Source organism: Heliangelus exortis, chromosome 17, assembly GCF_036169615.1.
Source record: "Heliangelus exortis chromosome 17, bHelExo1.hap1, whole genome shotgun sequence".
NCBI classification, from domain to species: Eukaryota; Metazoa; Chordata; class Aves; order Apodiformes; family Trochilidae; genus Heliangelus; species Heliangelus exortis.
In genome coordinates this window covers 7596945-7613229 of record NC_092438.1, presented here as the reverse complement: position 1 = coordinate 7613229, position 16285 = coordinate 7596945, and the positions used below count along the sequence as shown (strand labels likewise).

The 16285-nt window shown below is 46.7% G+C and overlaps 1 protein-coding gene and 1 long non-coding RNA gene across 2 annotated transcripts; one reads left to right on the top strand and one right to left on the bottom strand.

Moving 5' to 3' along the window:
• Positions 1-509: 509 nt before the first annotated feature.
• On the top strand, positions 510-16213 carry LOC139803867 (uncharacterized). Its single transcript, XR_011729191.1, has 6 exons — positions 510-877; positions 1054-1195; positions 9645-9817; positions 10651-10827; positions 12244-12350; positions 15920-16213. It is a non-coding gene; the product is annotated as an uncharacterized lncRNA (long non-coding RNA).
• Positions 3675-13253, bottom strand: CYP2W1 (cytochrome P450 family 2 subfamily W member 1). The gene is made up of 9 exons (XM_071760457.1): positions 12905-13253; positions 10654-10816; positions 8590-8739; positions 8346-8503; positions 7377-7550; positions 6389-6530; positions 5805-5989; positions 5159-5300; positions 3675-4116 (listed from the first exon to the last, which is right to left on the bottom strand). The coding sequence occupies exons 1-9, from the start codon at positions 13100-13102 to the stop codon at positions 3926-3928; spliced, it is 1503 nt and encodes a 500-aa protein (XP_071616558.1). The 5' UTR covers positions 13103-13253; the 3' UTR covers positions 3675-3925.
• Positions 16214-16285: the final 72 nt, after the last annotated feature.

Below are 16285 nucleotides of genomic sequence, written 5' to 3'. Positions count from 1 at the left end.
TTTCTCCATTATGATACCTGAGTTTTACAAGGTAATGGGTGAGTTTAATTTTTTCTGTATCTTTTTTCTTTTTAGTTATTTAATTTCTACCCATTCCTTGGATTTCTCCTCAAGCCTCACAATAGGATACTGAAAAAAAGTAGGAGGTGTGTGTGATTTTAAAGAAGTGCATCAAGAAAAGCAAAGACAGTATTAATGAAAACAACCTGATGAGTTACATAAACGTACTGGTATTCAAACTACAGGTATTTTAACAATGTGCTGGTTCCTGGGACCTTACACAGAGATGCTCTGTGTTGATTGTCTAATGACCATGCTCTGTTATGGTCTGTATGAATATATTGAAACTTTGGGTAAATATCCTCCTATTTTAATATGCTAAATACTGCACTCTAAAGGAAAAGCAAGAAATAATTGACTAGATCATGTTGCATCAACATCCAAAATACCCTTTTTCCAGCACACTGAATGCTGCCATTTGAGACCAAAGGACCTGAGGGATTTTTCTCTCTCTGTTCCCAGGGACTGGACAACCTCCTGACCCCTGGCTGATCCAACCAACAGTCAGCACAAGCTGGGATCTGGAATTGCTTTACCACTGAGGGAAACCCACTTCATGCCTCTCCTGTGCCCTGCAGAAAGGGCACACCCAGCGACTGAGAGAATTCTTGGCCCCAGCTGCTCACCTGCCTTTGAGGACTGGAAAACCATGGGGCAATCCATGAGGTGCAGAGAGTTGTCACCCTCCTGCCACAGGTTCCTGTCTTGACACCCACTTTAAAGGCAACTTCATCCCCAAGATCCCTGCTGCTCTCCAGATGAAGAGGAGGGTGCAGCACCCCAGCAGCCCACAGGAGCCTGAAGCACAGGGCTTTTGGTGAGGAAGAGCCAGTTCCCTAATCCCCCATCTCCTCTGTGCCCAGACCTATGGGGGTGTGTGTGTGTGTGTCTGCAGGTTAAGCACACAACTCCTCATTTTCCACAGATCAGTTTTCATGATCTGGAGCTTGTTCCTTATTCTCCTTGCTCTCTGTTGCCATTCATTCCCTGCAGAGCACTTCTGCTTTGGGAGAACCATGGCAGCATCTGGTCTGCTGGAGGCAAGCAGAGGACAACTGAGCAGGAAGGAATCCTGGCCCATATCTTCTGCTTCATCCCTCAGGAACAGCCAAGAACCATTGCTGCCCAGTGACAGGTTAGTTGGTAATTCCAGTGAAGCTAACAAAGGGTCATTGGTTATGTGCAAGCTCAGAAATCAGTCCTTCAGAGAGAGAAGTTGGTTTGCAGACACAAAGGGAGGAAGGGTTCTGTGGTGGGATGGGCAACACCAGAGGTTTGCTACCTCCCCACATGCTGAAGCAGAACCTGGTGGTGATGCAGGTAACAACAGTGCCACCCACCCACACCCCCCGGTTACCTCCTCTGATGGGTGAAGGGCTATGGAGGGTGCCGGTTGAGTTCAACCCCAACTATTTCCTTGATGTGGAACCTGTGGGTGGGATCCTGGTCTGCTGTAGGATGGGGAGGAGAAGATTCCTTCCTCTGCCTGCAAACTCCCTAATTCTTCCAGGCTGAGCAAATTGCGTGTCTGTCCCTGCTGGCAAATGAATGCAGTTGGACAGGAGGTGCATAAAGCCTCAAGGCTTTGCCCTACCCTCCTTATACGGCCCCAGTTTGGGGCTGTCAGAGCTCGGTACCCCAGGAAGGATGGGGGGGGGGGGAGAGGCTGCGCTGCTTCCCGCTCAGAGGGATCGCGGTGCCATCTCGTGGCAAAAAGAAAACACAGATGAGATTCTGCCCAGCGCTCATTGCTCTGGATGACACCCAGAGGGGCTGCAGGTTCAAGGCAGACCTCGTTTTACAGACCTGGCTGGCTGCTGGCACATGATCCTCGTCCCCATCGGGCAGCACCAGGGGTGGCAGGCGGGGCTGTGGGACGTCCTGGTCCCGCCTGGGTGTCAGGAGCCACTGACACACATTGAGCTGGAGTTGTTCAGCTCTTGTCCTAAAAATCAACCAACTCTCCCTGCCCCAAGATGTTTGCCCTCAATTCAGGTCAGGGTTTTGCAAGGTACAAAGATGATTTGTGGCTGGAGGGAATATCCACAGGGCCACTGAGGAATGTGGAAATGGTATTTCCACCAGAGAGCCAATGTTTTCTACTAGATAAGCATGTAGCTGTCACAGTCAATGTTCTGCCATCATTTGGCTGAACAAGTAAATGGGGAGCAGGAACTTTTTTTTTGCATAGATATATTCAGCTGCCTTATTTCGGTGTGCTGGTGAGTGATCACTTTTCAAAGGCATCAGAGAAAGCTGTTTCCCATAGGTGTTTGCACCTGGTAGTTTGTGGCTCTGGTTGCAGCCTGGGTGTTGTGCAGTCTGATGGATTTCTTTGCCCAGCCAGCACTGCCTGCCTGGGAATGCCCGGGCACAAGGTGTTGGACAAAAAGAGCAACTAAGCACAAGGCCAAAAGACACAAAGATGGGCAGCAAGAGCATCAGGGAAGCTGTGCTGCCAGGCTTTCAATTCAGCCTTTGCAACCAAGAGATGTAAGTAAAACTTAGAATGTTTGTTGCCAATCTGGCTCAGGGTCATGGCACTTTCATGGCACTGGCACTTCTGTGGAATGGAAAATTGGGTAGAAGGCATTTGAAATGTAATGAAGACATGCGACTGAAATTTTATTTGGTTCCCTGTGAAGGGGGAACAAACAGTGTGATAAAGCACATGATAAGAAAATCCATATGGAGAAGTGGCAATTCACAGGAAAATAATTGGATGAAAAATTGCCTGAGCTATACATCAACTGGAATAGGATTGCGGAATATGATGGCAGATAAGAGTGTTCCAGGCAGGGCAAAGAGCCAGCCAGAGCTACAGAGGAAAGGAAAACAACCAAAACCAGGTCTCATCTAATCCTTGATCCCAGTTCTCCTTGCATGTGTGTGCAATACAAGCACTGTGAAATGAGACACCATTTGCAAGGAAATTTCATGGCCGGTTCCAATGGGCAGACCATCCCAGATAGCAGACTGACTGCTGACATTGGCTCTCAACAGTACCCAGGAGGTCTGAAGAGAGGAACAGTGTTTGCTCCTATTCAACAAGCTCAGGAAACATCCATAAAACTGGAAATGGGTCAGTATCATTTGACTTTTATGAACTGATGTGGGTAAAAATCTCATGTGGCCTTTTGATACAGATTGCAAACTCAGAAATGCAGCTCTTCTGTCATTGTGTCTGAAACAGTGCTCAGCTTGGTGATTACAGCACTTACTTATCTAAATGGGTCTGCAGGCTCTGGGGCATCTTTCAGGACACTGCTCCAAGGCAGAAATATCATTGTCCTCAAATCACATGAATTGTTCTGTTTTCCCACTCTCAGTGTTTGACTTGGCTGCCTAGGATCCTGGTAGGATTTTGCTAGAAGCTTCAGCTGCTTAGGGAGCTTGGAAAAGCTCAGGAGGTACCTACAGAGGGTAGGGGCTCACAGTGTATTTCTGCATCTATTATCAAATGGTGGTGCATCTTTCCTTGGGATTTTGGGCAGATCTGTGTGACATTATGAACCTCACTGCTTTGGTGTGGGATCCTGATGTCACATCTACGTGTGGGCCACATCCCCTTCACCAGACCCCTCCACGGTGCCTCAATTGGCTCCAAGCAGTCTGCCTTGAGAAGAAATGTGTGGTTGTCAACCATGAGCATGGTTTCTCACTGATCATGTGCACCCCTCCCCACACAGGAGGAAAGAGGGGGTCAGCCCCCCGTGGGGCAGAGGTAGTGGTGGAGAGCAGTGGAGTGGGAGTGGATGAGGGGACAGTGGGAAGGGGATGTGAAAGAGGGTGGTGATTCCTCACACAGCTACGTTGGGTCTAACGTGGGTTGCCCCACGTGGGTTGCTCTTCAGCAGGGCTGTGGTTACTCACGCAGCACAGCACAGGTTGCTTGAGGCTGAGGCCTTAATGTGAAAGTTGTCTGGGGGACAGTAAGGTCCAAGTCAGCCTCTGAAACTCCTGGTTGGGGTTGAAAGGTAAACGTTTGCAGCAACCCAACAAAGAAGACAAACAGCTCCATCTTGGCGAGGCTTTCCCCAATGCAGTTCCTTCGCCCTGCAGATAAAAGCAGGGTGGTTACTTGATGGAAAGACCAGACCAGAATATTTGCTGTGAACTCGTTAGCATCTGAGATGTTGCAGTGAAACCCTGGAAGGCACCAAAGCATTTTAGAGCAGAGGAGTCCATATTGCTGTCCCTGTCCTGCTGGCAGTGTCCCTGCCTGCTCTCTCACATCCCACAGCTACCTGCAGCGGCAAGTCACAGCCATGTCACAGGCTTATTCTGCATTTATGATGTACCCTCTCCTCTCCTTACCCCTCTCAGCATTTTCAACCCTTTCTCTTGGAAAAGCATCCTGACAGAAAAATGCCATCTCCTTCCAAAGTGGAACGGTTTGAAACTCACTTTTGCCTATCATATTCCCTCACCATGGGGCTGTGCTTCTCCCTCTAAAAGAACAGGTCTTGCTAGGAATCCTTAGGAGCTCTTCAAAGTGCCACTGGAAGAATCTCCCTCCAAAGGGATCTGTGGTAACAATCCAGGGCCTTGCATTTAAGATTTCATAGTCAGAGTAATATGGTTTGATGTCCTCTATCCCATCTTTGGTCCCTGCTGGCTCTAATACTCAGCCAAGGTACAGGGAGTACTGAGACCCTCTTCCTTGGCTCTGGTGGGCAATGGATGGGGCCATATCCATCAGACCCACTCACATGTGGCCTAAAGACAGAACTTGAAGGTCCTTGGATTGTTCTCTCCCTTCCAGGAGAGCTGACAAACACTGTTCACAGCTATGCTGGCAGCCCCACCAGCCCTATCTGGTTATCTACCAACTCCTGACAGCTGTCAGGAAGTTTTCCACCTTCTTTTGGATCCAATAAATATCTCTGTCTTCTTTCCTGATGAATCTCTGGGAACCAACCCCTTTGGTGGTGAGGAGGTGTGCTCTGAGGCAGAAATAGTTGACTCCATTCAGTTGCCTGGTAGCTTTTTGACTGAGTTAAAGGCAGTTCTTAGCCATGAATATCACGTTAGTGTTTACTGTAAGAAAGTTGTCCTGCCAGAGCCTCTGCTCTGTGCAGATCAGCCCCTGAGTTACCTGTGGAGAAGGGCAGGAAAGCCTCTCTCTTGACAAAATTCCCTTCAGCATCAAGGAAGTGGTTGGGGTTGAACTGATGTGGTGTCTCCCACTGCGTCTTGTCCAGCAGCACTGAGGTGAGTGATGGGATTACAATTATACCCTGGAAGAGAAGTACATGGAGGCACAAAGAATAGCAGAAGTGCTCTCTTTGGGTTCATTTTGTGACACAGATTTTTGTGTCCCAGATTTGCTGAGACTCCACCTGAGGTAGGTGGAGACCCTGAGGGTTTTATCCTATCACCTGGTAGAGAAAGAATTCAGTGAGATTTTCCCAGCAAGGATTGAAGCTGAATCCCTCAAGGTGCAGAGGGTAAGAGCCTGTAAATTCCCTGGCAGATACTTCACTGTGCAGATGACATCAGGGAGGTAAATCAGAGTCACTGATGGAGTGAGGAAGTCCTGGACATGAGAGGAACTGAATTGAGTCCTACAATACCCATCCCTCTGGGGGATCTCCATCATCACTGGAGAGGAAGAAACTCTTCTGGGGGTGATTTTGGATGTTTAATTTGGGCTTCCACCCTGTAATTCCCTCTAAAGAAACCAGTCTTTAATGGCACTAGCAGAAATGGTGGTGTGTTCCTGGGATGGAGCAGTGACCTACCTTGGGAAGGAAGTAGCCCCTGAAGTGGGTGTCAACAGCAGTGCAGCGGGGAACGTGGGGCAGGAGGGTGATAAATCTCTGCACCTCGTGTAGCACCGCGTTGGTGTACGGCATGTTCCTCCGGTCCTCGTAGGTGGCCCAGCTTCCAGCTTTGACAGTTCTCCCAATCTCCTCCTGCACCTTTTCTGGAAGGAAAAAATCAAGGGATGTGCCCCAGTGGGGAAACCGACTCCCTCCTCAGATTTGGTTCTGGGAGTAACGTTTTTTTCCAGAGTTTGGAGAGAGATGATTCTTAAAAACACCAGCCTGGGTTTCCCTGCTCTGTTTCTAGGTCAGGCACATGGATGGGATGTTCCCCCAGCATCATATTTTGACCTCCACTCATCTTCCCTCCCAGCAAGGCACAGGGCCTGTTTTACTGTGAGTTTGATCAGGATCAAATCATACTCCCTGATTTCAAAATAACAAATAAAGAGGTGGGATTCATCTCTTAAGGCAAAAGAACTTCTGTGGATCTACAGCCAAGCCTCTCCCCTCCCCACATCTTCCATACCAGGGATGGAGCAGAGGAGAAAGGAGCTCACTTTGAATCTCTGGGTATTTCATCATCAGGAGGATGGCCCACTGGAGTGTGGTGGCTATGGTCTCTGTTCCTGCCATGACCAGGTCAAGTATGGATGCCATTAGGTTGTCATCATGGAAGAGGCTGTCTTTCTTGTTTTTCTCCTTGAAAAAGGATGAGAAAGGTTTTACCAAGATCAGTCTTGGTATTCAACAGGCTTGGAAATACTGCATAGCCTATGACAAAAGATGGAAAGTTTGGACTGGAGTTTTGATTCAGCATCCATCCCTACCCAGAAGCAGCCTGAAGCCCAGGGCCAGATGTTGTTTGCAGACTTAGCCTCACAAGTTTGGAAAGAGCCCAGTCCCTCCCCTGTGCAGAGGAGATTCAGCTAATCCCAGTTCTGGTGGACTGCTCTTGCCCAAAGGCAGGATTGACTCCTGAACAACGTTTAAAATGACCTTTCAGGCCATTCCTGCTGGGCATTAGGACTGTACTGAGCCTTCCTCCACAAGCTGGGTAGAAGACTTAGTGCCTAAGGTTGGCCTAAATCCAGAAAGAAGAAAAAACTCAGATGCCAAGTATTTTGTGTAGAATGAAATCATCTGATATCTGAAACTGACAAGTCTCTACTGAAGTAAGATGCAGGGCAGGGCCAGGACTTGTACTGATGATTTATTTATCATTCAAGTACTTTAAGTGCATCATTCATCTTGGAGCAACAATATTGATGACCAATTGGTTTCTTGTCATAAAAAAGAAAGGCAGAGTCAGCTTTTATTCATGCATTTCCTACTAGAATCAAGGAGCAGATCTCACACTCATATCTTAATTTTGGTAGAAAAATCTCCACAGTAAATTACACCAACTATAAGAGACCAGTGTCTGCTTTCAGTACCAATAGCATAACAGCACAGGTTTATGTGGCATGTCAAGACTCAGCAGCTGTTTTAGCTAGGAAATCCAAAGGAGATGTTGCAAATAGCTAGCAGAGCTCAGGAGTCAAATACCTCTTGTTGCTTGAATATCAGTGCATCAATGTAGCTCCTCACACTGTTCTCATTGATATCCTCCCTGCTTGCCTTCATGTATTGCCTTAAAATCACACGTACGTCTTCTATTTTCCCCAGCATGATCTTGTGGGTTTTGAAAAGAAATCCAAGGAACGGGTAGAAATTGAAATACTAAAGAGGAATTTAAAAAGAGAAGCATTAATTGTGCAGAAATATCAACGTGCTGAAACAACTTCTCCCTAAGGCATGATGCATTCATTGAGTTTTCTCTTCAAATAATAGCTTAGCACCCCAAGGACTTCCTGGGAAGATTTGCATAGGGGAGGATTTTGCAGCTCTTGAGCCTTTTTTTAGTACTACCTAATTTTAAGTATTTCTTCTGTTCTGTGGGAACAGATCCTCCACCAGTAACAGGCTGGTCAGCCTCTCGACAGAGCTGGGGCTCCAGCATGCCAGGCCACAATCAGTTTAGTTAGTATGAGACTAGTTAGTTTTTTCCAACATCAGTTATGAAAGATGGGAAAGATAGTCTGAAGATTAAAAGTTTTCCTTGTACTCTCCAGGGAAGTATTTTTAATACAGTCTGCAAAATCTCACTCACCTGGACATGGGCACTGAATGTGCCTTTTTCAGAAAAGACAGCAAAGGCAAAGGAAGTCTAGAGGGTGCAATTATGTCAAAGAAGCCAAAAAAATAACTGCAGAGCTAAAATAACCAGTTCTCATTTTAGCTCCATTTTAGCTCCATGGAGCTCCATCAGGGAGGGTTGAAAAGGTGAGTGGCAAAGGGGAATCTGGCTGCCCATGTGTTGTCACCGAGTTGGTACAACAGAGCTGTTACTTTTTAGGTTTCTTGGCTGGTTTTGAATATTTGAAAACTGCTGAACTGACTTCTCAAGTTTGCGTGGCTCATAAATGTCATGTGCCAGTGTGAAAAAAATGTTCATCTGTGGGACAGGCTACTTACGTTCAAATACGGAGATCCCAGAAGAATCATAACTTCATCTATGAGTCTTAAAAGAGTGAGAAATGTTGGGTCCTTATAGTCAAACCTGTCCCCAAACAGCATGACAAAGGTGACGTTGATCGGAGCACAGTTGAAGGAGGGCAGGCTAAAAGGTTCCCCTGCAACAGGAGGAGGATGGAAATGGTCATGAGATGGTCAGTGATGCCTATGAGGCTGTACAGCTCCCTGGTGGTGTCCAGCTCACCTTTGAAGGATTTGATCTTCTCGATAAGGAAGTGAAGCTCCTCAAAAATTCTCCCTTCTATCATTTTTTTCCCCATGCCGAGGTTGCGCATGCTGGACACGGTGAACCTCCGGGTGGTTCTCCAGAGCTCCCCAATAGAGAAGAACAAGCCTGGGGAGGCCATGAGACATCACTGCTGGGCCCAAGCATGGAGGAGCCCCCCCCCCACGAACCAAAACAGGAGACTGGATGAGGAGGGATCTCCACAAGTGTTCCTGCTGCCCAGTTTCCCGCTGATTTGGGAATTAAGGGTCTCCCATTTCTCTGTGCCCCATCCCTGTATCCCCTCACTTATCTTCTTCCAGTCTCACTGAGCCTTTAATTTGGGAAAATCAAGCTCCCACCCAACCCACTATGCCCCAGCCCTCTCCAGAGTGCAAGATGAGCAGGTGTGGTTTTTAGAGCAGGACTGGTTGGCTGTGGAGCTGGGGAGAGGTTGGTCTCAGTCAATCATGCAAATTTCTGACCAAATGTGGTTGTAAGTCAAGGGCCTCAAGCAACATCCTTGTAGAAGCTTCATTGTAGAACATCCTTTGAAGCTTCTGCCTTTGTCCTGTTCCAGTCATAAAGACATTTTATCTACATGAGATGGAATAATTCAGTCTCCTCAACCCTGGCCAGTGCTGAACTTAGGAATTTATAGAGGTTCTCACAATACTGTATTATTGTCAGTGGCCAAAATCCTACCATTGTGTAGAGGTCACTGAGCTCATGTCTTGATAATCACTCACCATCAAGCAGGGATGGGTATTTCATCCTGTCAGGTTGTTGAAAATAGTGAAAGAAAAAATTGTATTAAAAATTCAAATATTATCTCAGATGGTGTCAATTGGAAAACTGGATTCCAGCACACCACTTCTTCATCTTAGCTGGAAGGTTTTTAGATGTGTTTCATTTTCCTAGAATGAACACTGGTTTAGAGCTGTGTAGTTTTAATTTGGAAGACAAAACTTCTTTCTCTAAAAACATCAAAGCAAATTTCTAAACTTTCCTTTTAATTTTTTTCTTTAATTTAGGCATTTTCATCTGGATAATTAGTTTTCTGCAAACAGCTTTGGAGTCAACAAATTGGCACTTTCTGGAGGAAAAATACGTTCTGTTAGAGAATTTGTGACCATTGTTAATTAAGAGCCCCTGTGAATCTATAGCTTCCAGTCATCTCCAAGTGGCTCAGACTTGGGCTGAGAAGGTAAGTGTGAAAGGACTTATAGGGCAGTACTGACAGTCTCCCACAGGGATATTTTACAAGTAAATTAACTCTGAAAAATGCTTTTCTCCCCATCGATTCCTTTTCCTTATGCAGTGATAAATTTGTCTGTGGATATTATGGCTGGGTAATTTAATTTCTAATTGTAAGCCAAACTTCAGCCCATGACCAGCATATGAAGCTGCCTTTTGGATGCTCAAATTTAAAGTCTTGGCTGAAGCAGGGGGTGGAAAAACAAGGCAAAAAGTCCTCTGAAATCTTCATTTGCCCTGGAAAAACCATGAGTTTGTTTGTGGGGGCAAATTCCCAACTTCAGCCTCTTGCTCCTGCCTGAACCTGCCTCGTGTGGTCCACCCAGGAGCTTTTGTGGGTAGGGAAGTCATGGGCGCTGATGATGTCCAGGGTTGTAGCACCTGGCAGTGGGAGAAAGGGAAAAACCCTGCAGCTCTGAACAGCCAAACCAGTTAGTCCAAAGTCCCCTGGAACCAGGGGGAAGGTTTGTAAATGTGGTGGTGGTGGTGGAGAGCCACTCTCGTTGATGTCTCATGGAAATTAACCCCAGAATGACCACGGTGCCTTTAGAAATCCCACTCCTCACCCTCAAACACTTATGATAGGGAGTGCATTAGCAAGAATGATGGTAGGGAAAAGCCAGGAGGCACTGAATGAAACTAGGAAGGCCAAATCTTTTCTCTTGGCTTGGGTGCAGAAGGGTCCAAGGGGGATGTTTAAAAGCTGGGCCCTGGGGGAGCAGAGTTGGGCTGGCACTAAGTGATGATCTCGTCCCTCCCGCCCACCCCCTCTCATTTCTCTAGTACCGTTTCCGTTCTGAATTTGGTCAAATATTGGGATGGATGGTCTGTCTACAAACTCCTCTGTGTAGTTCACAAGTGCCTCCCGCACAACTTCGTACCCGGTCAGGACCACAACTTTCTGGAACCCAAAGTGGAGAGTGAAGATGGGGCCGTATTTTTCTGCAAGCTGAAAAAGAGGTGAGCTGTGATGGTCAGGAAAGGGAGGGGATGAGCACAAGGCAAGTGCCCCTTGCTTTCTGAAAGGACATATTGCATCCTGGTGCCTTGCTGGGAGCAGCTGTGGAGCCACTACCTGCAAAATGGCATCTGTGACCAGGACTCATCACAGAATCACAGAATGTTTAGGTTGGAAGAGACCCCCAAGATCATCCAGTCCAACCTTTGACTAACACCACAGTTAGCTACTAAACCATATCCTTAAGGTCCAAATGCTTTTTAAGTGCCTCCAGGGATGGTGACTCCACCACTGTCCTAGACAGGCCAATCCAATGCCTGAACAGTCATACATGAGGCATTTCATATGGATGCCTGGCTGGCATCTGTGTGGATTTTAGGCTTATTGATGTGAAAGAACCCCCACCCCTATAAATGTGTTACTGATCTGGCTTTGCTGTTAAGGACAAAGTAAATGAAAAACAAACAAAAAACCCCACCTAGAGTTAAAGACCAGACCTCAAATGGCAACACAAGTTGGCAAACCAAAGGACAAAACCAGAATGCAAATAATGATGCTGCTGCACAGGAAAGGTCTGGTATGATGCTCCCCTCATACCAAAGCACTCCTGCTTTCCTGCCTCTTGACAAGAGGAGCCATTTGCTCCAGGCCAGGTACTTTGCCCTGGATGACCACAGATTGCAAATCTGCTCAGACCTGGTGTTGCTATTTGTAGCTCAGCTGGGCACAGCAGGGAATCCCACAGCAGGAGCAGGTTGAACACCACTGCCTACCTCCACCCTGGTGCTGTGGCTGCATCTTGCTCCCTGGCAGCTTGAGAAAAGCATCCGAGGATAGTTAAGAGGAGCTTGGGCCAGGCTGGAGCAAGGTGGTGAGAAAGCACAGCTCAAATCTTCCGCCTAAACAAACCCAGGGTGTACGTGTGCAGCCTCAGCCCAGGATGGATCCATTAGCAGCTTTTGCAGGGGAGAGGGGGAACACCAATGCCCAGCAAACTCCCCCATCAGGGTGCTCAGCCTGCAAACAGCCTGCTTCTCGTTGCGGTCAGCATTTTTTTTTCTCCCTGTGGGGTAGAGATGGAGGGATAACCCCTCTGGAATAATCCCAAAGTAAAGGCAAACATAGGTAATGCCAAATCCAGCCGAGTGGGTGATGAAAGCATGCGGAGGTAATTCCAAAGCACCCTTCGGAGGCTGCAGCAATGTCTGCCCAGCCCTGCTGGGTAAACTGACCCCAGCCCTGACACTGCCCATAGTGCTGGGAGCCTCACCCCACGGCAGGCAGCACTAACCCCTGACCTGGCTGCTCCCAGAGAGGTGCCTGTGTTTGCCAAGCCCTGGTGCCACGGGAGCCGTGCCCACACCTCCCCGGGAACCCTCGTTGGATGTTTGCTCACTCTGTCCCTGTCCCTGGCACAGGTTGGTCCCCAAAGGTGCTGAGAAGGGAGCTCAGTAGCCTGACAGAAGCACCCCCAGACTGTGCCAGCTTCCTCTTGCACTGCAGAAAGTTCAGCAGCGTAAGTGGGGTAAGTTGCCTTAATGATGGGTGGATAGAAGAGCCCACAGGGTATTCATTCTGCTTCCTTGGTGCAGCTATTCCATCCCTCTCACACTGCTGTCTGGATTTCAAAGTGGATTTTGCATTGGAGCATTTGGATTTTAGCCCTCTCCCAAACAGTTTTGCATCATGGAATTCCCTTCGCCTGCTCCCCAGGATGGAGGGGAGGGAAGCAGTTTAATTTCATGTTAGTTATGTTCTAATGCTTTAAAAGATTTCTGAGTGTCCAAGGTGTCAAATTAGCATTTTAAATACTACAACCATTGAAGACTTCATGTATAGCATCAAAATTACATGAAGAAGAACCATATTACCCAGAGGTCTTTTTTAAACGGTTGATCACTCATAAATGACATAGCATCAGCACAGACATTGGCTAGAAGAAGCCCAGATAAATATTACAAAGCAATTTTCACATCTTTACCCTTTAGTTTGAATTCTAAAAGACAAAAAGTTCTCACTGTTATATCCCAGGGAGCTTTAAAATCCATGAGGGTCTGGGTTTAGGGGGTTTTGTCCTACCTTCATTAGTGACTTATCTTGCCTTCTAAGATCCACCAAGTGCAGGTTACCAATGATCGGAAGAGGAGTTGGACCAGGAGGCAATTTAAAAGCTGAATTTTTATAGCCAGTTGAAAAATAGAGTACAGCTAATAATATTGCTGCACACAGCAAGCAAATTAAGGCAGGATCAGAGATAAATGAAATTAAAAAAGACATTTTTTTTTAGTAATAATCTAGGTTTTGGGGGTTAGAAGCAATAAAAATGAAGTGGCACTGTTCAGTTTCTGCCAGCTGGCTTTCTGTTTGCTCTCTGCGATTGCTACAAGCACTCGATTCTATTAAGGTTTGTAGAGTACCTAAATAAATACTGCATACTCCACCCTCTTTAAACACCTCAGAGAATGTGGTCTAAGCAGTTTGCAAAGCCTGTCCAGAAGTAAAGAGAGTTTCAAATTACAAACCCATGCATGTGTGTGCAAGAACATATACATGGGAAAAGGTGCTTGGCATTCTTCTACAACCTCCTCCTCCCCCGGGGACCTCGAGGTCCTTTATTAGCAGAACTATGACCTGCCAAACACTCTGCTGGCACGGGGAAATAAAAATTTCTCTGAATCCTGTTAGAAACCTCCAGGTTCAGGTTTGGATAGGGTTGGAGATCTTGGTGTTACTAGAGAGACAAATAGTATCATTACAGGAGACTTGAGTTCCCTTGGTGTCATGTGGAGATCAAAGGTTGTCAGTAATGGTAAAGCCGATGTGTCCCAGGGGGTTGTAGACCATAAACTTCTTCATAAAGTTGGCTCTGAACTGCCCAGAAGGGATGTGATTTCAGACTTTGTGTCTGAAGCAAAGGACATGTAATAGCTAGCCACGGAAAATTAGCTTGGATCAAGTGATCATGAGTGGATTCATGAGTGGAAGGGAAAGGTGAAATTAGATTTGAAACTTCTGGGAGGATTCTTCATTTTGCAAGAGCAGCTTCTATGAGTTAAAGGGAAGAAGTTAATGAAGTTAATGAAGCCAGGTGACCTGGAAGGCTTTAGAAAGGGTACAAGGCTGGAGAATGTGATTACTTTAAGTCAAATATATGAAACACCTGGACCTTTCTCTGCCCATAAAGGTTTAAATCCTGTATAGAGTGAATTGAGATCTACCTGGTTGAACACTGTTATTTTTTTTTCTGGAGGATATTGGGAATAAACAGCAAATGGAATAAGGTTGTTCAGGGAAGAAGGAGCTGTCTTACATGATCAGAAAGTACTAGGTTAAAGGTACATTTATCCAAAGGTTAGATCATATAAAAGCCATTACTCAGCACATAAGGAGTCTTCAGCCTTGCTAAAAGAAAGATAGGGAAGAAGGTGGTCCTGATGTGAAGGATGGCATAGTTGTGGTTAGCACAGTCCCAAAACCAGCAGCTGCTTGGTTGCAGACTGGAGCTGCCTGCATGGTGTGGAGGTGTCACAGCACAATAGCTGCCCAGAAGCAGAAGCAGCAAAGTGTGTTGCAACACTTCTGGGACTTTGTTTTTAATTAGTTTCCAAGAAACGGGCTGGAGGCAACGGTTTCCCCCAGAGCAAGCCTAGGATGAGTCAACCCCGCCTGCTGGAGTGAGGGAAGAGGCAGAGGAGCTGTAAAGACAGGCAAGAGGGATGAGGGCTGGCACAGGGTGCAGAGTGTGGGCACCCCAAGGAGAACTTGCAATGGCACTTGCTCGGGAGCCTGTCCAAAAGGTTTGTTCCTGAAGGGTTTGGTTTGACCAGCAGCACCCTGCAGTGCACAAGTTCACTCTCCTGGTGTTTCCTCCTTGGCCTGGGAGCTGCTGAAATCAAGACAAGACCTTTCAGAAAGAGACTTAAATTATCTCGGAAAAGCCAGGGGGAGGGAGCGCATTGGTTTGTTGGGTTTTCTTGGTTTTGTTTTGGTTTTTTTTGGTTTCTTTTTGTTGGTTTTTTTTTTTTTTGAAACCAGGCTCTGAGTGTAATGCATTAAAATGACAAAGGTAAGTCAAGCTCTTGCAATGACAAGAAATTCCTGTCTCAATAATGTGTCTGGTACGTGTTTCGCTCCAGAGCTGTGCTGCTACGTGCTCCCCTGCCTGAGCACACAGAGCACAAAACACCTGCCAGGCACTGACACTGCTCCAGGTGCATTCCTGGGGCAGCCAGGCCCCTCAGGGTACTCACAGCCAGGTTGTCCTCCATCCCTTGTCCCTGCATGGTCACCAATCCACTGCCACAGCGTGTGAACCAGGTGGTGCTTGTGACGTGGAGCATGGGCATCATCCAACCCATCTTTAAATGCAGCCACTGTGCTGCCAGTCAGCCAGCAAAGCACCAGCCCTGATTCCTTGAAATTAATTTAAATCCCCACCAATCTCTGTGCCTTCTCTGCCAGCCCCATTCTTGACCAGTGGTACAGCCAGGACTGTAGCTTCACATAACTCCAGCTGCCTTTTGCAGCAAGGTTCTTTTAAGCAAGGGCAGGAGCCACAGGAATCACAGTAAAAGGCCACATCAAAGAGCCACCCAGAGCCATGTCTTGCCTCAAGCAGCAGCTGTGATTTTCTGGAGTTAGAAATGCAATTATTTCCTTAGAGCTATTTGTGGCTATCAATATTGCTCACTCTTTGCGTTGCTAAATGTGTCCTGGCTGCACGTTGCCCAGAGATCCCTGTGCTAACATCTCTCGTGCGGGTCTATTAAAAGTGGTGTGGCCCAACTTTACCATTTTGACCCAAAATCAGTTGGATATTGCAGCACCAGATAGATCACAGAATTGCCATGGCTGGAAAAGACCTCTAAGATCACCTCATCCAACCATCAACATCACCAGCCCCACCCCCCATCTGAAATAGAGAAAATATATGTATCTATATTTGGATCACCATGCACACTAGAGCAAGAGCAACAGAGCAAAATATTTATTTATTAAGGAGGAGATAAGGTCAGGCTCACAGTAATTAGTCTGCAAATAGAGCAACAGCAAGACAAATGTAAGCAAATGTAGCAGCAATGGTTTTTCTACCAGGAAGCTTGTTAAGCAAACTCCTCAAGATGTTCCCAGAAGCTGGAGCTGGTGCCATGGTGCAGTGAATGGACAAGGACAAGACCAGTACATACACAAGGTACAGTGCTGCCTTTGGTTGTGTGAACTAAAGCTGAGTGAAGGGTCAGTGTCTTGGCCAAGCAGGTCCCTACTCTCTCATCACTACTCTCTTTGTGCTTTCTTTCCTTCTGCTTGCAGCTCAGAGCAGTTTTAGGTGAGAGCAACTTTGGATTTATGTTACAGGTTTACCACAACCATGCCCATGGTTTACTTAACTTTCTGTTCCTCCTTTTTTGATTTTCATCCCAATTCCTTCCCTGTCTTCAAACCAACCCAAAAGCATCCTCA

What these genes read in the sequence shown, in the direction of transcription:
- CYP2W1 (XM_071760457.1), bottom strand. Translation starts at nt 13,102, where the DNA reads ATGTCTTTTTTAATTTCATTTATCTCTGATCCTGCCTTAATTTGCTTG. An exon ending in TGATATTCAAGCAACAAGAG is followed by an intron (nt 6,531 to 7,376) that starts GTATTTGACTCC and finishes TCCTTTTTCAAG; the next exon opens with GAGAAAAACAAGAAAGACAG. An exon ending in GGGGCTACTTCCTTCCCAAG is followed by an intron (nt 5,301 to 5,804) that starts GTAGGTCACTGC and finishes CTTCTCTTCCAG; the next exon opens with GGTATAATTGTAATCCCATC.